This window comes from Chaetura pelagica, unplaced genomic scaffold, assembly GCF_000747805.2.
Source record: "Chaetura pelagica isolate M959 unplaced genomic scaffold, ChaPel_1.0 scaffold50, whole genome shotgun sequence".
NCBI classification, from domain to species: Eukaryota; Metazoa; Chordata; class Aves; order Apodiformes; family Apodidae; genus Chaetura; species Chaetura pelagica.
In genome coordinates, this window is record NW_009952366.1 from 479,464 (window position 1) to 502,446 (window position 22,983).

At 36.7% G+C, this 22,983-nt stretch overlaps 1 protein-coding gene across 1 annotated transcript in view; it reads left to right on the top strand.

Moving 5' to 3' along the window:
• OTOGL (otogelin-like) overlaps window positions 1-22,983 on the top strand; it is a 92,019-nt gene that overhangs the window by 58,050 nt on the left and 10,986 nt on the right. Inside the window, exons 33-51 of the mRNA XM_010008043.1 lie at window positions 1,303-1,581; window positions 2,540-2,657; window positions 5,446-5,525; window positions 6,471-6,740; window positions 8,396-9,306; window positions 10,012-10,189; window positions 11,050-11,192; window positions 12,494-12,517; window positions 12,647-12,739; window positions 13,409-13,598; window positions 15,470-15,684; window positions 17,489-17,630; window positions 17,957-18,142; window positions 18,919-19,131; window positions 20,039-20,143; window positions 20,471-20,578; window positions 20,960-21,061; window positions 22,224-22,328; window positions 22,415-22,455. Of these exons, the coding sequence (XP_010006345.1) occupies window positions 1,303-1,581; window positions 2,540-2,657; window positions 5,446-5,525; window positions 6,471-6,740; window positions 8,396-9,306; window positions 10,012-10,189; window positions 11,050-11,192; window positions 12,494-12,517; window positions 12,647-12,739; window positions 13,409-13,598; window positions 15,470-15,684; window positions 17,489-17,630; window positions 17,957-18,142; window positions 18,919-19,131; window positions 20,039-20,143; window positions 20,471-20,578; window positions 20,960-21,061; window positions 22,224-22,328; window positions 22,415-22,455 (3,503 nt within the window). The remainder of the gene's footprint in view (window positions 1-1,302; window positions 1,582-2,539; window positions 2,658-5,445; window positions 5,526-6,470; window positions 6,741-8,395; window positions 9,307-10,011; window positions 10,190-11,049; window positions 11,193-12,493; window positions 12,518-12,646; window positions 12,740-13,408; window positions 13,599-15,469; window positions 15,685-17,488; window positions 17,631-17,956; window positions 18,143-18,918; window positions 19,132-20,038; window positions 20,144-20,470; window positions 20,579-20,959; window positions 21,062-22,223; window positions 22,329-22,414; window positions 22,456-22,983) is intronic.

Consider the following 22,983-nt stretch of genomic DNA (forward strand, 5'->3'; position numbering starts at 1 on the left):
AAATATATTGTTTTTATAACTGGAAACAGGAATATCCTGCATATTTATCTAGCAAGTATCAACACTGAAGGTGAATGCATGATATTTTGGTCTTCTGTAAAATCACTTCTACTTTATCTTTTGTTAATTTTTGTCACTTTCAGTGGCCTATAAAATGCACAACTTAGAGCAACTAGTCTATCTCTTGCATTGTTAGTGAGCAGCATCTCCATACAACATAGAAGGAAGTTTCTTAGGTGAACAGTTATTCCTAAACTCTTCTCACTTTTCAGGCTGAACCAAACTATACTGCCAAAAATAAACATGTTTAAATATTTTTCCTTCTGCATATATTTTCCTTTCTTCACATTGGGTTTGTGCCCAATAAGTCAATACAGACTTTGTCATTGTTTCCTCATAAAGTTTAATTTGTCAAAAATAACCCAAACCCTCAAAAGTCAACATAGAAAAGGGCTACGTTCACAGTAAAATTTGAAACTATATTCAGAAACAGTTCACAATTTTGCAGTGGAGAAACTAGTTTTTTTAGATATGATTATGAAATTATAAAGCATGTAGAACAGAAAGATTAATACAGTCTTGTCAGTTCTCCAACCAATGTAAAGTGGAAGCAAAACATTAATTATATCTGCAGTACACAGGTAGCTTTCTTATCTGTGAAGAACAACACAATAGTATTTACCTAAATTAAAGACACTTCAAGATTTTACTCATGTTGAAAACCAAATCTGAAGTCAGTCTTCTCCTAAGTTATTAAATTTTAAAGAATTCTTCTTCACTTTTAATTTCTGGCCTGGGTAGAGCAAAGAGAGGGTCAAGATTTTATTTGGCCACAGGTTTCCTTGTTGTATTGCTGCATAAGACTACATTAAAAAAGCCTGACCTCAAGGGAAAGTCAAGCCTGTTTTATGATATTTGTGTGATGTTATTTATGAATGAAGTTTTCATACAGCTGCCAGGCATTGAAGTGAACTTTTTAAAAAATCCCAATTTGAGCAAGTCCCAATTTGAGACTGCTTACGAGTGATTTCAAAGGCTGGTAGCAGCAGGCTGAATGTAGTTTTGTTCTGACTGATAAGCCCTCTGGTGGTTCTTTTTTTTTTTTTTTACCATTTGAAGTCTCCTTTAAGCCCTGCATTTCTTCTTTTTGTGTTACATAAAAATGAAATACATTTGTTTTGTGAAAAGCAGTTGTTTAAAAGGAGCCACTCAACAGCAAATATATAGAGTTTTTTTCTCACATTTAGGTTGTTTTCTGTGAAAATCTTACTATTATTTTTTTATTCTATTCTTCTGTGGAAGCACTCTCTCTTGTTTCCCTTGAATCTGCTGAAAGACCAAACTACTTCCTGTACGTACACGACAATCAAACTGTTGGGCTGGAGCAGTGGCAGGCAAGTGCTTCCTTTCGGAGACAAGCCACCTTCTTCCACCACCAGGGCCTCTGGAGTCCAGGGCTCAGCGCATTCGAACTGCACAGTAAAAAAGGCTTTTTCATCATTCTGACCTCATCAGGTGTTAAAGTGGCAAAGTACGATGATTCAGAAGAATTCAAACGTTTGAGTAGCTTTAGTATTGAAGGTAAATTTTGTGTAATCCTCAGGGACAAGTATGGGTTTTTTTCTGCTTGCATTCAGAGCACTTGTCTTTGATAATGTTATAATTTTTTTATCCTATTTTTAATTACTATTCCATCTTTTTCTTCTATTCTGCCTCCAAATGCTATTATTTTCTGATTTTTTACAGATATAATGAACCCTTTCTCCTTGAACTCCATTTTTCTTTTTTTACTCTTTCAAAATTAATTTAGAGTATCACAAAAAGATGCACGTTAATGTATTGTTAGTGTGTGCAATGAATGGAGTAACTGTATTGCTTCTGCAACCATCAGTACCTTCACTATATTTAACTGAGTTTTAAGATTTCTAAACAGAATATATTGTAAAAGTGAGTGTCTGCATCTTGAAAGCTTCAGTGCCTTTTAGCTTGACTGAATTTAAAATACTTGAAACTGAAAATGTACAAAGTCTATTTGAAAGTTATCAAGAATTTCTGTACTTGGTTTTAATTTTTTTATTTCTCTGAAGAAGAAGAGGCTGAGGGGAGACCTTGCTCTCTACAAATACCTGAAATGAGGTTGTAACACGGTGGGGGTCAGCCTCTTCTCCCATGTAACAAGTGAAAAGACAAAAGAAAATGGTCTCAAGGTTTACCAGGGGAGGTTTAGGCTGGATATTAGTAAAACTTGCTTCACAGAAAGGGTTGTCAAGCACTGGAACAGGCTGCCCAGGGGAGGGGGTGGAGTCATCATCCCTAGATCCGTTTATAAGTCATGTAGATGTGCTACTTAGGCACATGGTTTAGAAGTGGACTTGGTGAAGTTAGGTTAATGGTTTGACTTGATTATCTTAAAGGTCTTTTCCAACATAAACAATTCTGTTATTCTATGAAAATCCTAATGTACATTATAGAAAAGACTATAAATGTATATTTCATGGACTACACAATCAATAAATAACACCTTTTCCTTCTTTCTCAGAACTCAGTGCATCTGTACCTTATAGAAAGATGTGTGAATGGCGATATGAATCTTGTGCTAATCCTTGTGTTAAAACATGTAGTGATCCTGAAGGAACAGCCTGTAAATTCCTTCCTCCGTAAGTAAAACTAAGCTCTTGTTGTTACTCTATTTTTTTTGCTTTTTGTTTGTTCATGGTTTTTTGTGATATGTATCCCATATGCTTGCTGAAAATTATTGCAGCTGCAATATACATTCATTTTTACTCCTCCAGATTTTAGTATCGCTTTTATGAGCAGCTCTCACGAGGCATGTGAAAACATTTGTTTCCCACGGTATATATTCATGTTTACATGCAACCTTTCAACATAATAAGAGAGGTTGTATTTAGCCCAGGGGATTCTGTTATTATTTAGCCCAGGAGATTAGCTTCTGTGAGTGGTTAAAGTAGAAATCTATTAAATTAAATGAAAGCTATTCCCCATTGTGGTTTTATATTCAAATCCTATACCAGCATCCTGTGATGCTGTAGATGACTACATTTTTCTGGCTTTTATATGACGCAGATGAAAAACTATAGGAATAGTAAAGGTGGATTACGCCCTCTCCTGTAAGAGGAGGGAACTTTATGCTGAGAGATGCTCATTGGAACGATGTAAGCAATTTCACACGGCTGATACTATCTTGTTTCTAAGTAAGTGCAAGGTCCTGCACCTGGGTAGGACGAATCCTCGTTATCAGTACAGGCTGAGGGATGATGTGATAAAGAGCAGCCCTGCAGAAAGGGACTTGTGGGTACTAGTGTACGAAAAGTTGGACATGGGCAGACAATGTGCACTGACATCCCAGAGGGCCGGTTGCATCCTGGGCTGCATCAAAAGAAGTGTGGCCAGCAGGTCAAGGGAAGTGATTCTGTCCCTCTACTCTGCTCTCGTAAGACCCCACCTGGAGTGCTGTGTCCAGCTCTGGAGTCCTTAACATAAGAGGGACATGGACCTGCTCATTCAGAGCCCTAAGAAGGTGCACAAAAATGATCAGAGGGCTGGAGCACCTCTCCTATGAAGACAGGCAGGAAAGAGCTGGGATTGTTCAACCTGAAGAGGAGAAAGCTTCAGGGAGACCTTATAGTGGCCTTCCAGTACCTGAAGGGGACTGCAGGAAAGCTGGGGAGGGACTGTTTACAAGGGCATGTAGTGAGAGGACAAGGGGCAATGGTCTCAAACTAGGATAGGTTAGATTGAGATTAGACATTAGAAAGAAGTTCTTTACAATGAGGACGGTGAAGCACTGGAACAGGTTGCTCAGAGGTGTGGTGGAGACACCATCTCTGGAAACATTCAAGGTCAGGCCTGACCAGGCTCTGAAAAACTTGATCTAGTTAAAAAGGTCTCTGTGGGAGGGGGCTGGACTAGATGACCAATAAAAGTCCTTTCCAACCTGACAGATTCTCTGATTTCATGATAAAAAGATTTCCTTTCTCCATGGAACTCTCATGGCATCTATGGAATCACAACAAAATGAAATGAAAAATGCCTAAAAACTCAATGCAAAAATCTGGTGGAAAATCACATTGTGAATTTCAGACTACCTCACTAGGCATATGCAGTTTATTGTTAGACATACTACTAATATTATTATTTTTTTTTATCTTGGTATTTTTAACTTTTTCCATATGGGCTCACTGATTGTTAATGTAATGATTTTTCTTATAAAAAATCCCCTCCAAATGAAAAAGTGAAGGAATATGTGGACTTGCCTTCAGTCTCTTATGATAACAGTGCACAAGAATGAGACTTTCTGTGGAGTCAGTCTAAATATTTTAATGTCTCAAACAAACATCTGGGTAAAACAGCAGTCTTGTAGAGAATGTCTTTGTCCTATGGAAAACCTTTCTGCTTAGAGATTTGAACTTCCACCTCTTTGTGGAAGCAGAATGGTCCAAAGATATTATGTCCATTAACCTATGCAAAGAAGGGATTATTAACAATTTAGAAACAGAATTGTGATGTTCAGTGTCTTTTTGACCTAAAAATGCTGTGTTCACCATTGTCATGTTTTGACTCAGGATCAGCAATTAAACCAGTGACAACCTTGCTCTCGATTCCCTCCCCATCCCACCCAGGAGTGAGAGAATAAGGAGAGAGGCTTCTGGATTGAAAACTTAACTAGACAGCTTTAATTAAATACTGATGATAAAGGAAAATACGTACAAGTATGTTTAGGAATGTGCAAAAGCCTTTTGCCTCCCCCTACCCCCAGCAACTCCCCTGGCATCTCCTGAGCTGTGAGCAGTTCTGAAATGTCCCGGAGCTGTCGGAGAAAGTGGCAGAGCAGCCAGGAGCTGAGGGGAGAGTTGTGAGGGTCAGGGATACACGAGCCTAGGGATCAAAGGAGATGGAGGGACAGAGTCCTCTCTGCACACTGGCCATGAATGGAAGAGAAGGGAAGAAGAGCTTGACTTCTGTCATCCCTAAATTTCCACTGAGTGCCACGTGTATATCTGGATGGAATATTTCTTTGGTCAATTTTGCCATCTGTCCAGTCCCCTCCTCCTTATGGGAGGGTTGTAGATAAGACTCTTCTGCTCTCTTTGTGTTAAAGCAGTATATTCAACAAGCAGAGCAAAGTTTCCTTGGTTTCTCAGTAGTAACTATAAACATTTGAGTGTTACCAGTCTGCTAGCTGGAAAACTTGCTGTGCTACTTTCAGCTAGTATGCCTCTTAAAAGTGAGTTCACTGAAGAAAAATAATCAGTAAAAAGAAAATTGTCTTAATCCTGGCTCAAACCTGGAAGCTATTACACTGGGAAGTTCTCAGAACTCTGATGGGGAAGACATTCAAATGTTTAATTTTACCAAAGTAAAATAATTTAAAATTAATTTATATTTCTACTGAGGCTTCAGAACTAACTATACAATATTTTCAAGGGTTGAAGGATGCTTGCCATACTGTCCCAAAAACATGATCCTTGATGAGGTCACACTTAAATGTGTTTATCCAGAAGACTGTAAGTATATTTTATTATATTGGTCTAGTCTTATAAACCACTCTAGAAGTCACATGAAATGTTTTAATAAAATGTACCTTGCTGTTTTTTCTTATTAAACATTTTACCAGAACATCTCTCTGTTGAAGAATATTTCTCTGGGACAAAGACTCTATTCTTAGTCATCCAAAATTTATCTCCTACATTCAAAAAAGCCATTTCAAAAGTTGAATTATTTAATTTCTCTAATAGTGTATTAAACTTAATCTTTTGTGATGGTGTGATACTCATCACAACTATATTTGACTTCTTAATGCTAGTGTGTTATATGTATATAAGAGAAAGATCCCAAGTGGAAGACATAGTCCTGTAGTGAAAAGTTGACTTTTCAGTTGATGAACCACCACTTAAGAATTCAGTGCATCTATTTAATAACTTCTAGTGTGTGAAGATACCACATTCTTTGCTTATTTTAGGGATATAGTATTCTTTTAACATAGCAATTTCCTTTTAACAGTCTTTTATTTTATTTAAAAGGTTTTAAATTAAATACATTATGCTCTATATTTGCTAATACAAAGATGTCTTATGTAATATCTCATACCTCCCAAAGCTGTATTTATTCCAAATATTTTTTATTTTACTCTCTTGGATTGGCTGAATTTTCCATGGAATTCCTTTTTTTTTTTTTTTTTTTTTTTTTTCTTCAAAACTGCTCTGCAAAACCAAGGTTTTCACAAATAATAATAAATTAGCAAGTTTCTTTGCAAAGATTAGAAAACTTCTTGAGTCAGCTGAGTTCCCTGAAGTCATCAGATGGCCTGGAACCACTGGCAAGTTATCGTCTCAGCAAAATGGTGCTCTGATGTGCTAATGTTTAAATGGGACTTGAATAGAGATAGATGTTGCTATTTTGCTTTACTAATAATCCATAAATGATAGTGAAACATGCACTTTTCCTTTTAGGCATACCTGTGACACCTACTGAATCAGCAATTGGAACAAAACCTTCATTGTTAATCTCTCAGACAGGTGCTACCACAGAGACATTTCCTCAGACACCTCCTTTATTTGTTACTTCAGGGACTGAGTCGACTCGTACCAGTGTGACAGCCAAAATAACTATGAAGGCAAACACAACTTTGAGGGGAATGGACATGTCAGCACAGTCCATTACAGACTTTTATTCTCTGGAAACATCTGATGCAGCCACCTATTCAACATTTTCATTACCAAGTACAGTGGAGGCTTCTAATGTACTTGACAGCACAGCCAGCCCTACTGTCCTTTCCAAACTCATCTCTTCAACAGATTTTCCAACTGCTCTTCAAGCCTCAGCAGTCACATCACATACTGTTGGTTCTACTGCATCTATAACTTTACCCATCAAAATACCAACTCCAACAACCCTGCTCAGTGCAAGTCCTATTCCAACATGTTCTGCATTATTAACATCCACTTCCTTAGTGGTAGTTCCATTTCCACTTGAAACATCAACCACTCAACTAGGAACTGTTCCCCCTACCTCTGTACTAACAACTTTAACCTCCAAGCTATCTTTTGTCACTTCTGAGCTGCCTGAAGGGATTGGGAAGAGTAGGAGTCCTTCAGTAAGTCATTCTAAGGGAGCAGCAGTATCCTCTTAAGTGTCTTTGCTTTGCTGGCTGGCAGAGCAACTTTCACAAGACCAGTATTTCTCTAGGTTCATGGTTGACACTAAGCACATCTGCTTCTGTATCTACTTTGTCTGTTACAACTAGGTCTGGCATTGGTCAAACTGCTGTTCACCCAACAGCTATTTCCCCACTGACTTCAACTGCTCCTCAACTTCCTACTACTAGTTCTTCTAGCTTTGAGAAGAGTTTTCCTCAATGCATGACAGTTTCATATTTTGAAACAGCAAAACCCTTGTCTAAAACTTGTCTGGTATCATTAAATGCAAGTTCTTTAGCTAGCTTTTCTCCAAAGCCATTTTTATCTGCAGTGGAAATTTCACTGACTATTCCTAAGCAGACATCTCCATTAATAAAAGGCAGTATTTCCTCTGCTGTGCCCATAAGGGCACAAATCCCCATAAACACTTCTTTGAGACCTTCTGTAACACATATGGTGTCTATACCAGCGGATTCTCTGATTACCTCTCTGAAGCCCAAAATTATGGCAGATGTCACTGTTGCCTCCAAAAGTCTTCATAAAGTATCTTATGCTGCTTCCACTCTTCTAGTAAATCCAACAATCTCTGATATGTCTATAGCAAGTAAATCCTCAACAAAAAATAAATGCATAATGCACACTGATTCCCTTTCAGTGTCATCCATTTCTAAAAAGCCAATGAAATCCATTACATCTACAGGCTTCCCTCTTAGGACATTGTTGTTACCTCTAAATGCTACATTAATACCTACTTCAGAAATTAAAGAATACCCAAGCAGTTCACATACAGAATTGAAAACTGACCTTGTCACACAAAGCTTAGGCACTTTAATTCCTAAAGATCCTTCTCTTACAAGGTCATCATCTTTATTTGCAATCTTGTTATCAACTTCACGTTATGTGACATCCCATACTACAAGTTCTTCATTGATTCCCATAGTCAGTAGGATATAATAATTAACAGACAATATAACTCCTGCCCAAACATCAGTTTCATCTCTAGATACACAAGGAACCTCAAAAAGTTTAGCTATAGACTTTGTAACTTTTTTAGATTTTTCTACATTCACTTTAAGAATAAGCCCTTCTACTAGCCTTTCACCAGCTCAGGAAACATCCATTGTAATGCCCTCTTTACTAATGCCTACTACTCCTGAAGACACTTTAGAAAGCCAGTCCAGTAGGATGTCTATGTCTTCACCTCCTCTTAAGACCACTTGTATCTACTGTTTCTTTAGGAAAAGAGAGTTCTTCGGTAAGTTCTTCAGAAGAAGATGGAACTGTATCAGCCATGTCATCTGGAACCATCACTCACTCCACTACACCAATGATCATGAGCACAACAGCGAATGCTACATCCTTAAAAGCACCTTACGTTTTTGCAAAAATACCACCTAGCTCTTCAGCCAGCTTATTAGTTGCTTCTGGCACTACTGTAGCCTCTAGGATTCCTGCAAAAATTACTGATTCTCTTGTTGCCAATTTGGACTTTTATATGGTGTCAACTTCAGTTCCTACCACCATAGAAACACCCACACATGTGTCACAAAAATCTTCATTTGCATCTACCATGACTCAAGCCTCACAGAGCACTACAGAAACTCCTAAAGTTTTGATAATAAAAACAGCTAGCACTATAAGTCCATTATCACAGACAAAGAGTATCTCATTTACAGCTTCAAAAGTTAAATACACAACCCCATTTGAAAGAGCTGTGGATATTTTAGAAAGTGGTCAGACTTCACATGAGCCAAATGTTACCAAGATAAAGTCAACCACAACTGAGAAATCTTCCTTTCCTTATCTGACAGTATCTTCAGTTCTGAGTTCATCCTTTTCAAGACATACAACCTCAAAAAAAAATCTCTCTTCTTCTGGAGTCCTGGATGTAACAACATCAGATTGGTCCAAAATCCCAGTACAGAAACCTGTTAAGCCTTTATTTGGTTTAACAGAGCCCACAGAGCTGCAGACCAGAAATATAATAGATTTATCTCATTCTAGTGGTGGAATGGCTCTGCCTTCCTCTTCACAACCTGTGGAAACACAAACTTCACCTACAAGGGCAGAAACAATGACAGCTACAGCTGACAAGGCATCCTTTGGTACAATGATGCATACACTGATGTCTACATCTTCCAAATGTGTGGTATGATCAGTTTAACTTGCCTCTATGTCTTATATGCTCCTATGTCTATATATTGCTTTTCAGTCCATTCTGTAATGCTATGAATGTAATACTAGCTTTTAAAAATTTGTTCTATTTTTATTTTTATTAGTATATCTTAAAATACTCAGTGATTCTTAGAGGCTTGTCATATCAGTGCTCTTATACTACTCTGGTATTTTCTGCAACTTGGATATGTTGCTCTAGAAAAAAATGGCTTTTAAAGCTATTTGCTGATTCTAGATAGCAAAATGTATTTCTGAAGTGAAGAAAAAACCCTAATACATGGATTTTATTGTGTGTGTTTCTGCATAGTCTGACCCTGTGTGTTTTGGTTTTTTTTCTATTTGTTTCTTTGTCACTAATTTAAAAATTATAGGAATGCATGATCCTATATTTTTAAAGATGTTTCAGATTATTACTGAATATAATTTAAAGCTTCAATGCATAATGCTTTACACAGAGTATTCCACCAAAGCTAGATGGGACAGGAAGGGTGTGGGTGAATGGACGTACATCACTGTCAGCTCTTCTAACCACACAAAAGCAGTTAATTAAAAAATAACTGATGAGGGGTCACGTAGCTGCTCTGATCCTGTCTCAGAGCAAGGCAGTGAACAAGTGCTTGGACTTCAAAAAGGCAATGAATGTAACATTGATTTTGGTTGTTTTTTTCCCTTGTGACAGCCAAGATATCTTGAACCTGTCGACAAATGTAGCCAGTATGTATGTGTTCATGCGAGTTGGATGTTGTACAATGTTTCAAAGAACTGCCCTAAGGATGTGCAGAAGCCAGACTGTGGTTTTCGAGGAATGCCAGTTCAAGTTAATACTGATAGTTGTTGCCCAGAATGGGAATGTCCCTGTAAGTGTTTTATTTTTAAATACAACATAGAGCTTTGATCTGTAAATTTCAAGAAATAAATTAAAGGTTTATTATAGTGGGAATATGTGGCTGAATACTGGAATGAGTATAAAAGGTCTGTTCATCAGCAACATCAATTAAATACACTGAATGTGTTGGTATCTTTGAATTAACATTTAAGAGAGTAAACCCATTTTGTTTTGAATTAAAACAATGAAATGAAATCTACAACATGAACAACAATGTTTCTCAACTGAGAAACATTCTATCAGTAGAAATGTTGAGATTTCAGTATTTTGTGAAGAAAACAAATTAAATACTGGGATTTTCTGAAAGACAGAACTCCTAAATTTCAGTTAGCTCTAACTGTAGTTTTTATTACAGTTTTTACTACTGCAGAAACTGACAGATGACTGTGTGTCAAAGGAACAAAAAGGTCAAAGAGAAGTCATGTTAAAAACTTCGCAGAACTGCCGAATTCCGTATTGCTCTCTTAAATATTTGTCTCATGAAAGGACAGACTACTCTTGTTATCAGTATCTTGAAAATACATATATTTTATCTCCCAGTGTACATATTCATTGACTTTGCCTGTAAAATATTGACTTGAATTAGAATTTTCAGCAATTTAAACTTTCTTCCCTACTATGGACACAGAGCAATAGGTTAAGGTATTTCCACTGAGTAATGTAAGAGACTTGGTTTTGCTTGTGGCTCCGTATGCTCTCCACAGAACAAGCTTATCTCTCTCTCTCTCTATAAATGCATATATGAAAGCAAATATTGCCACAACTGAAAGTCAATAGAATACCTTGTATTTGGTTTTGTGGTAACTCCATTAAATGACAGTTCTTTTTTAGGTCAATGTTCTGTACTGTCTGAACTGAGTGTTATTACTTTTGATGGAAACAACATAGCCCTCTGTAACATGGCTTCCTACATTCTAGTTAAGTTACCAGGAGAAATTATTGTTGGTCATATTGAAAAATGTCCTGCTAACCAGGTAAGAGTCTTGCATTTCTGCAGTAATTTTACTAGTTTCTTGAATTATTGTTTTAGGTATGAAATTCTGAAAAAAATATTACAAAAAACTTTCAGACGAAAGTCATATCCATTGAAAAATCACAGGTTATTTTAAAAGAGCATACCTAATCATGCTGTCTATATTTTATCTCAGGTTAAATAGTAATTGTTATATTGTATTATAAGGAATTCAAATGTAGGTAACTTCTAAACTATCGCGGATGACAACTGAATCTGCATGTCTCCTTTTACGCTCTCCACCCACAAACCTTGAGGCCTTGAATTTACACTTTGCAGTGTAGTCAAAATACTAAAACATATTGAATAGTCACAAAAATCTTTTGTAGATATTTTAAGGAGGTATTAATGAGTTTGCGATAAGTGTGGTGAGTTGATCTTTGTAGTTGCCTACAGAGGGGATCCAGCCACTTCATTTTTAGACTGCCAGTTTAGATCAGGTCAGTCTCATACATAGATTTACTTTGCATTGCCCATAATCCTGATTTATGCAGCACTTAAACAACAAGCTTGTATTTTCATCTTCAGTTTGCAGATAAACAAGTTCCTGATGAGGAACTTCATCAGGCTTCTTTCCTTCCCATTATTTTTGGTCTCTTTTCTACTGCCACTGAGTAACTGTACGCTTGATTTTTAAGTCCTGAGTCCTACACAGCTTTAGAGGTTTCCTTTTCAACTGCTCTCTTCTCTGTTTCTTGGTTGCAGTCTAAAGGTGTGAACACAGCTCATATAGGCAGATAATTTTCAGAAGTCTGTGCCTATAGTTTTTTAAGAAATATTTTTTGAAAGGGCTTTGCAGCATATGTTGACTCTTGTGATGCTGGTAATGAGTTGCTCTTAATGTTAAAGCTGTTTAGTTAAAAGCCAGCTGCAATCTTGTGCAGAAAGATGCCTTAGTAAACCAGCAGTTTCATCCAGGTTAGGGCAGGGGATTTTATTGGCATGATCATAGCATGTCTGTGTATTTTGAACTCAACTTGTTCAGGTCATTTTGTTATCTTTTTTTTGTATTATTTTCCACATAAACCCTTTTGATTTAAATGATTAACAAGTAAACAAAGTTTATAAAAACAGTTCATAGAAAGGTGCACTATGTTAGTTGGGAAATGTGTATTTTTATTATTTATAAGGAACACATTAAATTAGTTTAATTATTAAGGTGCTTGTACAAGAACTTCAAACGAAAAGAAAACAGTCAACTGCTTTTTGCCAAATAAAAATGCTGCTGATTATAATTGCACTTATATTTTTAATGTTTTCCAGAGTGCTAATTCAATAAGAAAACCTGTGAGTACTTATTCTTTTACTTATTATAAAATACAATCATATTACACATATTGGGAAAACTCCCTATATCACTAGTACAGAATTAGAAAAACAATAGTAACTAAACTCATTTGTCACTTTTCTTTCTAGGTTCCCCCTGCAAGCACTTCAGGACTCTGTTTTAAGAAATTAAATGTAACAACACATAAGCATAAGTTACTTATAAATCGTTTAGCAAGAAAAGTAAGTATATATCACCAGTCTATTATGTGTACAGCTAAAAGATAGATGGAGAGCTATTCTGTTGTAGAATGGAATAGATCAGATTTATAATGAATGTGCAAGTGGATTAGGATTACTTTTTCAGTTCAGGTTCCCAGTAATTGATGATGTGCTAGAAGCAAAAAATACACATTTCTGTTACGATGCTTAACTTATATGTCATTTATCCAAAATGACATTTCAAAGTTCTTTTGAGATTTTAAAGAAGCTGCAAAAGCATTTATATTTGAGACTTTATTTCCAGAAAAACTAGAACTGAACAGAAATGTTCCAAGATGTGATAAACACTTAAACTGCCTTTACTGCTAGTCGGTAACAGGTCAGAACAGACAATTTTGAGTAAGCGGGATGAGTTTTTGTTTTGTTGTGCTTTATTGTACGATATATGAGAAATAAGATTTGTTTCTTCCTTAATTAGAAAAGATGTTAGTATCATTATTTTATCTCAGGCCTACTTCATTTGCAGTTACAGGAAGTGGCACTGACAGGAAGCTTTGTGATTTAAGCACTGTGACTGCTACTGTACGTGGCAGAGACTGTAAATACTATCTTTTGCTATAAAATGTGAAGACATATAAGATGCATCTTCATAATCTGTTTTATCTCTAATATGTATTTGGGTTTTTTTAGGTAGTAGTGGATTCTCTAACTCAATCATTACCATTTTCAAAAGAAGGGCTGAGTATACAGGATACTGGTGCAATGTATGTCATCAATACCCCGGCTGGTATTAGCATCAAGTGGGCTCATGTTACAGGCATCATAGACATACAGTATGGATTACACTCTAACACATCCATGAAGACAGAAGGACTTTGTGGTGAGGATATGGTGGCACCTTTTTTTTCCTTATTTAATGATTTCCCATGGAAAATGTACATTTCTCTTTTGAATCTGTGACCTGCTGTCCCTATAGCTCTCCTCGTGACCCTCATTAACTACACCAATAATCCTATTTGGATGGAATTATAAAATTATATTAATTAATAATAAAAAATCAATAATTATTTTATAAACAGTGCTTGCTAATAATGTTTTTGTTTACAGAAAAATAATTATTAGTACAATAAAGTTTAAGCAGGTATGTTAGTATTACTTTAATTCTGTTTTAATTCTGGGGCATTGGAATTTTACTTTCAAATCTTCAACCTTCAATCTTCAATCTTCAATCTTCTTCAATCTTCAAATCTTTCAAACTGCTTTTAGTTTTAAAAGCAAACAATACAATTCAAGTATGGTTTAAACATGCACATAAGCAAAGTAACTGTTTTAAATAAATTGCTATATTCTGCTTGAACGAAAGGAGAATTCTAAATCCAGTGTGAGAAGGCAAATACTGACACTGGCATGTACTGCATCTTTTCCAAGTATCATGCCATTTTATCTACGCAGACTGAAAAAGACCGGGATGACATGAGGTCAGTGTAGAATATTTATTCTTTCTGCCATGAAAGGACAGAAAGAAGACAACCAGGAAGACAAATCCAAGCTCTGCTGTAAAGCATTCCTCTACCTGATATTTTGCAGTAAAGTCTAAAGCCTTCATTAATGCCTCCTTCCTATCCTCTGCCATTTTTTCCTGTCTGAGATTCTCCTATCCTCTCCCTCTCATACTGAAAAATTGTGGAACTGTGTGGTAAATTTTCTTTATTTTTAAAGCTTTATTGGTACTGCAATTCTGTAGTATGGCTCTACAAATTCTAATGCAGCAGTTTCTGGCATGGCACTAGGACAGCAGCAAGAATCAGAAGCACTAAGAATACTGGAAAGCTGTGCTGCTGTCAAATGCTTCTTATCATGCAGCAGGCAAAACATCTGTGTTTCTCCATATTCTCTGAGAGAATAGCAGCCTGTCACACCAGGCTAGCCCAGTTCTCACAAGGGACCCTAGAGAGTTTTGGGGTGCAGGGCTGGAAGCATGAAGGCAAGGGTTTAGGATGTGGTTAGCAATGCAGAAGGAAAATGAAAAAAAGGATATAGGAATTCTGGCTGACCAGTCCTTGGGATGCAAAAAAAGCACTATTATAATGATTAAAATTTTTGCATTTATGACTTGTTATGTGCTTACAGGAAGTGTATGTTTTGTTTGATGAATAACTGAACACGTGCGACAATAAATTCAGGTAGCCAGTGGATGTCAGGTGTTTGGGTGAGGTGTTTTTTCAGTGGTTTTGTAAAGAAAAATATTTTCTCTAGAGAAGGCAAAAGTTTCCTTCCATAACTTCTTGCATTTAGAATGTTCAATTTGGTTTCAATACAGCATCAAATCATCACCGATAGGCAGTTAATTGGAAAGCCATCTACGTTGGCTGCCATGGAGCTGATTGCTGTTCAGTAGAATGAGATCCAGTGCCATGTCAGTGAGTTTGCTATACTCAGCTGCACATTTTTGGTAGCAGCTTTTCTCAAAAGTTAATTCACTGTTGGGAAAAGTATCATTACTTCTACCGTATCATCTGCTTGTTTTGTTAAGCTATTATATATCTTCTGTATCTGTATATCTTACAGCTCAAGCAGAAAGTTGAAACTACAGTGGGCCTGTAGCTAATTTCATGTATAAATTCAGACGACTAAGTCTCACAGGTGACCCTGATGCAATGTTAATCTTACCTTATCAAGTGCACTTTTCTTTCTTGAAGGAAGTAATAGGGTATCTTTATTTGTTCTTTGAATGTGGTGCTCTCTCTCCAGGGGTGTGTAATGGAGACCCTTCTGATGACCTGAAAATGCAAAACAGGAGCATAATTACAAATATGGAGGAAATCGAAGCATTCATTAAGAGCTGGGAAATTGAGAAATCACTCGATGTAGCAACCAGGAGGCCAGTAAGAAACTGTACTGAAGATAACTGCACGTACTGTATGGAATTGCTAAACAAAAGCATTTTCATCACTTGTCACAATAAAGTGAGTACAAAGATCAGAGAAATTCCAGGTGCAAATTAAATAAAAGATGTATAGTTAAGAAAAGAGTGAGATATATATGCACATTTTTAATGGTTTGCTTATTTTCATCAGTTGACAACTGTATGGGTGGCTTTAATACCTCTGTCATGTGGGTTTTGATACTTTTGTCATGTTGCCCATTGTAAACACACATCTGTATAGATTGTTGTGCTATTATTCTGTTTCTTAAATTATTTAGTAGGCAAAGCTCAAGGGAGAGACACCAGATAATCATATCAAAAGAAATGCATTCCAAAAAGCCTTACATTTAATAAATGCAGTTTGAGATGAATTTGACTAAAGAAATAGCTAGTTAAACAAATTCTGCCATAGTCATTATGTCATGTTGACAATTTGGTAGCATTTATTACAGAAATCCTTATCATTTATTTCTGCACACTATATTTCTGATAGGGATGCACAGCTGTAGCATGCAGACTACCACTAGAGGTAGGTAGTGCAGCACAGTTGCTTCCCAGAACACAAGATGCGGAAGCCCCAGATCTCTGAGGTCTGACTTACTTTTCCCATTTAATTAAAAATAAAAAGGATTAATTACTCAAGTGACCCTTTCTTTCCCAGAGATAGACACATCCAGATTTCTGATCAATTTCTTGCTGTTCTGCCTTTCCACCCTTGGTTTGTGTTGTGTTGCTCTTCTGTTTTCATCATAGACCAATATTTTTAAAGGTATTGCAGGCAGCTGAGCCCATTCCTTCAAACTCCCAAGACCTCTTCTCACTTTCCCCAGGTAGAAAAAATATGGAGGCAGTTCTTTTGAAAGGAAGGGGTTAAAGAGATTGTTATTTTTGAAAAATATTAATATCTATTTGCCACAGAAACTTAATGGGAGGTAGCAGTGGTAACCAGTACGGAATCAAGAAGGGAGAGTAGCACCAGTGGGCAGCAGGATGTTTTTCATAATTATTTTAACATACCTCATTTAAAAATAATAAAAGGGAATCTGAATAGTCAGAATTCTTACTTCATCTGTGTGAGGAGAACTCTCATCGTCTCTGGTAAAATGCAGTTGCATCTTTTCCTGTTTATAGCAAAACCTGACATAGCACCAAAATTGCCAAGCACTTCGTTAATCCATTATGAAATTTGTTTCCTTTCACATCCATGAGGCTGGCAGAGGCAGAGGGTATGGAGTGTATTGTGCCCTTCACAGGTATGAATCAACTGGACAAGGCTGGTTATCAGAGCCATCAGTGTAATGAACAGAAGTGAGTGATTGCTTGGAGATCTGCTGAAACCACAGGGCGAGCTGGGATGCAGCACAGTAGTGAACAGGCAGAATGAAACAAATCTGACTTCTTCTACCTTGTTATAAACTTCTGCGAATAAAACCAACAGGAATAATATAGTTTTCACCACCTGCATTTTGACCCAGTAACACAGGCTCTTGGGTCCTATAGACACAGAACAGAGCACTCAGTAGTAATTAATTCACAGCAGGAACTATGGAAGGTACAGTAGCAATGCTTAGCTGAGATGGTAGAATTTTAGCTGACAGGGCTATGCTGCAAAAGTTCTTGTAAGTAGTATGACAGTCTCATGAGGACTGTGCCTACTAATGAGCATAAAAATTCTGGCAGTTTAGGTTTTGCAGAATTAGTGTTCTGAAAAAGATGGTATTTTCTACTTTAGACTGCTTGTGATTTTTTTCCCTTGCACCTATGTTATTTATTGTAAATAATTATTTATTTTAATTACAGAAGGTTCTTCGTCTTGTTAATTCTCAATTACAATGTGTTCCTAGGTGTCACCACAGGAGTTTTGTGAGAAGATGTGGGTCAACAGTACTTATTTTTGGAATTATGAGTGTGATGCCCTTTCTGCATATGTGGCTTTATGTAACAAGCACAACATTTGCATTAAATGGAGGACTCCTGATTACTGTTGTAAGCAGATAACCATGTTTTGTACCCCAAATTGCTGTACTGTTTAGTGATGAGTTAAAAATGTATTTCTTTTGTTATTGTAAGTACCATCTCATTCTATTGCAACATTAGTAAATCAGGGTACAATTTCTTAAGATGTTTTGTTTTAGTCAAAGTGTAATGAATCAGTTTTAATCTTGATTGAATGAGTTGCTTACTTAAACAACTGTTAAAAATATAAATGCATGTTTTCTATGATACAGTCATTTGCTCTTACTACCTGTTTATCCAATGAAACACTGAAAGAATAGCAGCAGCCTTCGATGTCCTATTTCTATGACTTGCAGCATTGTCTTGTCCTGAGGGCAAGGAATACCAGCCTTGTGTGCAACCCTGTGAAGCCAAGACGTGCTTGAATAAATGGTTCTATGAAGATTCTCCCTGTTCCTATTTAAGAGAAGACTGTGTATGTAAAAATGGCACTATTCTGCATAGAACGGACTCTGACCTCTGCATACCAGAAGAAAAATGTAGTAAGTGCAGCAGGGCAGAATAGTTTTTCAGATATTCTAATATTAACTGCAGCTCAGTGTAAGCAATATTTAAGATCTGTGTTAGTCTCAGTAAGCATGAATCTGGTCCTGCTCTCTTCAACAGAGCCTAGCTTCATCTCAAGCTACAGCAGTCTGTGCTTTCAGCTCATCTGCACTGAAGTCCCAGTGCTAATGTACTTTTTTTTTGGGAAATCATAGAACCATAGAATGGTTTGGGTTCGAAGGGAGCTAGAAGATCATCTAGTTCCAACCTCCCCACAAGAGCAGGGACACCTTCCACTAGACCAGGTTGCACAAAGCCCTGTCCAACCTGGCCTTGAACACCTCAAGGGAGGGGGCATCCACAACCTCCCTGGACAACTTCTTGCAATGTCTCAACACTCTAACAGTAAAAAATTTCTTCCTAATGCCTCACCTAAATCTACCCTCTTTCAGTTTAAAACCATTACCCTTGTCCTATCACTACACACTCTGGTAAAAAGTCACTCCCCCAAAAAATGGTAGTCACTCTTCCGTAGCTCCTAGGCTTTCTTTCCTCCAAGTTCTTTCCCTTGCTCTCAATATTTATTTTCACCTGTAGCAAAGCATTTGTTCATTTGTCAATTTTAAGGTCATAATCTTTTATTGGATTCCTTGACTGTAATGCTCCACAGCACTCTTGTTTTATGCAATAATTTTATATAATTCATAGTTGCTTGCAGGATATCTTTCCTCTCTACTTGTTGAAGTGATACAATGTGGTGTTTTTTTCTCAGCATGCACAGATAACAAAGGACAGCCCCGCTCTGCTGGGGAGATCTGGAATGAGTCCATGAGAGGCTGTTGCATGTACAACTGTTCAGAAAATGGAAGCATTGTTGCTGTAGAACCTGAATGCAATGAGCATCCACCACCAGTCTGTGAAAGAGAAGGGGAAGTTATTGTCCATGTCATCGAAGAGAGAGCTTGCTGTCCAAAGAAAGTTTGTGGTATGTACCACACTTGTTTTCAGTAACAGACATAAAAGTTAAGTGCTTGATATTCACTGGTAGATGACAATCTTTAGGCAGGGTTCAAGGTAATATTTTTCAGATGTAATTTTTAGGTACTTGTGGCCGGTTGGGCCAGCAAAGCAGGCTTCTTTTCTTTCTAAGTGTGTGTGAATGAGTTTATCTGATTCATTGAATTATTTATTTTTTTTTCCTCAGAAGTCCACTAGGGAAACCAAACTTCTGTTAAAAATGAATTTTTAAGCTTCTGGGTGAAATTTCAGAAGAAATTTATAAATAGTCAATGACAGAAAAACCTTGGTAACTAGAACAGTGAGCAGAGCCTTCACTTTTCTTATTAGTGCTTTGGTGTCAAGAGCAGTATCCTCTGACCAACTGCTGTTCCCAGAAGCAGTATTCTAGGAGCTGATCACTGAAAACTAATATTCTGTATAGCCATGGTTGTTAGAAAACGGAATAAGCTCCTAAAAATGTTAAGCAAAAGATGCTTATTTCTTCATAAAGTCTTCAAGGATTCAAAATCTTTAAGCCAGAACAAATGATCCAGCTGCTCTGGTGCTTTTGCTCATTAGTTAGACACCTGCAACCAACAATATATTGTCAATTTGTTTAGGGAGTATTTTCAAGGAGACATTTTAGCTGGCTTCGTGTGCAGGAAGCAGAGCAAGTAACTGCTTTAACTGGGATATAATTGTGCTTGCACAGTACCACATGGATGGTACCACAGCCCTAGATTGTGCTTGGAGGTGTACATGATGGTATGGAGTGCACTTAAAGCTGACTGGGGCTGCTCTTAGTTTGTGGATCTCTATATTAGATGGTATCTTGAGCTATTGCATTTGTTTCTGTTCAAGTGTGTCAAAATGGCTTGTTTTTTATCCCACAGAATGTAACATGTCATTGTGTGATGCCATTATCCCAACATGCAAACCCAATGAGAAATTAGTAGTAGGCTACAACCCCCTGTCCTGCTGCCCACAGTACCGATGTGGTAAGAGAAATACAAAGAAACAGCTACTGGGACATTTTCCACACTTGTATTATGTGCAAGAAAAATTGCCTTGCAAGTTGTTTTGATCGTTAACAGAATAGGACATTTTAAGTAGCACCAGACAATGATGTTCTTATTTTGTTTTGTTTTGTTTTGTTTTTTTCACATTCTCCAATGTTATTTGTGGTTTTATTTTGTTGCACTTCTGGTTTACAGTCAATTTGGGGTACTTTGTTTTCCCAAGTAGATGAAGAATATAGCTTGTTTATCTTTTTTGTACTGTTTCCGTGACTTACTTTAAAATACTGATTATTTCATATCCCACAGAATGTGATCCTTCCACTTGTTTCAATGTTTCCCAGCTGGACTGCAGGGAAGATCAATTTATTGTTGAAGCAAAACAGGAAGATCCCTGTTGTTTTTCTTATCTCTGTGGTAAGCAGCCTCTGATATTTTAAAGAATAACTTAAGAATAGTTAAGTGTTTACAAAAACAGCCAATAGTTCTAAACCTAATAAATTAATCCAGGAATTTTTGGAGAGGTCAGTATGACTTCACATAGGTCAGGCTGACTGAAGCATGAGCTATACTTGGCTTTTGGGATCTTTTCTTTACAACATCATTTTGAACATCATATTTGAACTGTGTTATGTTTTTATCTTTGAATGTCAATCAATAAAAGATCTGTTTATGAGCTTTTAGCTGACAGGTTAAAGGAACAAGCAAAACATGACTTGTTATATAGTCCATTAAATAGAATTCACATGTGCTAGCACTTTCTGTATTTAAAGTTTTGTTAATGTTTTTTTTATTTAGTTTGTGAATCCTGTATTGAGCCAGTTCCCTTGTGTAATGAAGGGGAAATTCTGACTGTAGACCTTAATACCATACATTACTGTTGTCCTCATTACTACTGCGGTGAGTGTAACTGTTGTCAGTACAACACATTATCAAACAGTTGTTATGAGTCACAGACTGTGTGTGTGTGTGTAGATATTTTTGATTCGGTATTTGGGGTGGGCTTCAAACAGAGATTAAGAGGTCTAAAATGAGAATGCCTGCATTTGAAGTAGGCTCAAAGTTCTTGATGTATGAAGTGGTGGTCTAACCGACCCAATCAATGGAGTCTGGAGAGGTTATGAAGTTCACCAGACAGCATATTCAGGGTGATCTAAATCTCCATATATGAATGTGGAACTCAATCCTATCCTTTATTATCCTGTAATAAAACAGCTTCCATATAGTTTTTTCTCTGTTGTACCTATCATTAGTGTTTAAACAGCTTCTTTGCATATTTAGCTTTTAAAAGTAGGAGTAGGCCAAGGGCTTCAAATACTGCCAGGTTGACTACTATTTAACCAGTGAGCTGCCAGAAGAAAAAAAAGTCTGCAGTGTAATGTAATCTCTTTGGTAGCTTCATAAAATACTGGAATTGTGCTATATGTTCATAAATAATGGCTACAAGTGTAACTTGGATTAGAATTAAATTAGATTAACGCTTGTCCTATTGCAGTCTTTGGAAAATTTAAAATAATTAAAGATTCTGCAAAGGTGTTTGGCATTGTTTTTGCCAAATTCTGGCAGGTAGGAAGTTAGATCTTAGTATTTGGTCTTTGTTTCAGAGTCCCAGCAAGCCACCTCTGATAAGACAGGCAGGTATTTTCTTATTAGAATCATCCCAGGAGGGCAGTTGCTCCCTGTTATCTTAGAGAAATGTGCTTTACAGCACATGCATAGCAGAGAGGGAAAAAAAACCCCACAACTTGTTTTCCAAAACCTGTAATTTTAGCTTACTTTGGTACTGGTTATCAGCTTGACTGACTCTGAGGTAGGAAGAATATTAAATTACTGCTGTCTGATGTTTTCTGAAAATTTTAAACATATTCTAAGGCTACTAAAAGCACTTTTGAAAATCTTTGTTTACTTCTCAGTGTCAAATATAATTCAGACGCTTAAGAAACACAGTAAGAATTTATTTTAAATGTCATTATTGTTCAAATAGTTGATCATCAGAAATATAAGCTGGAAAATTAAAAGGAAATTTGAGTGTATTCTCATATGTATTTTTTTCCCCATCTAGCTTGTGATGAAAATCTTTGTTCTGAGCCTTCTATGAATTGCACAGATGACATGACACTTGTGAAGCAAAGAATACCTGGGCAGTGTTGTCCAGAATGGCACTGTGGTAATTATTGCTTTATTCTTTAGTCACTGCTGTTAACAAAAGCTAACAATTAGATGACTAACAAAGTTCTCTTATTCTTTTCTCAGAATGCAGCTGTGAAAATGGTACTATGTTGACCTGTGAATTGGTAAGCACTATCTTTCAGATATTTTTATTAGTGGTGTTCATCTCTCTTACTCCTTCCCTTCCATTCCTTGACTCAATTAATTGTAAAGAGTGATGAGGCTGAACAGGGGGGCTGGAACTCTGCCTCCCAGCTCAGGCATGTAACTCCATCAGGTTTCTGCACTGTGTTGTCAACTATTCTCTGTAGAAATTTTGCTTTGTGTGGTTTATGATGTCAAAAGAAAAGAAACTCTAATATTATTCTGTTCAATGTTGACTCAAAACAATATGCTGGGAAGTTTTTCCACTTAAGTAATTTCTATTTTTTAAAAAATAATTAATGAGGAGCAAGCTTTTTGATAATATTTATCATCTGGAGACTGTGTATTTTGTTAATAATCTATGCTTTTGATTAAAACTATTAAATTTAGCCAATATGAGAAGTCAAATATTTTGCTCCTCATATACTCTAGCACAACAGGATCTGTGATCTGGAAAACACTGATAAGTGACTGTTCAAACTCCCATTATTACCATAGTGACAGGGGTA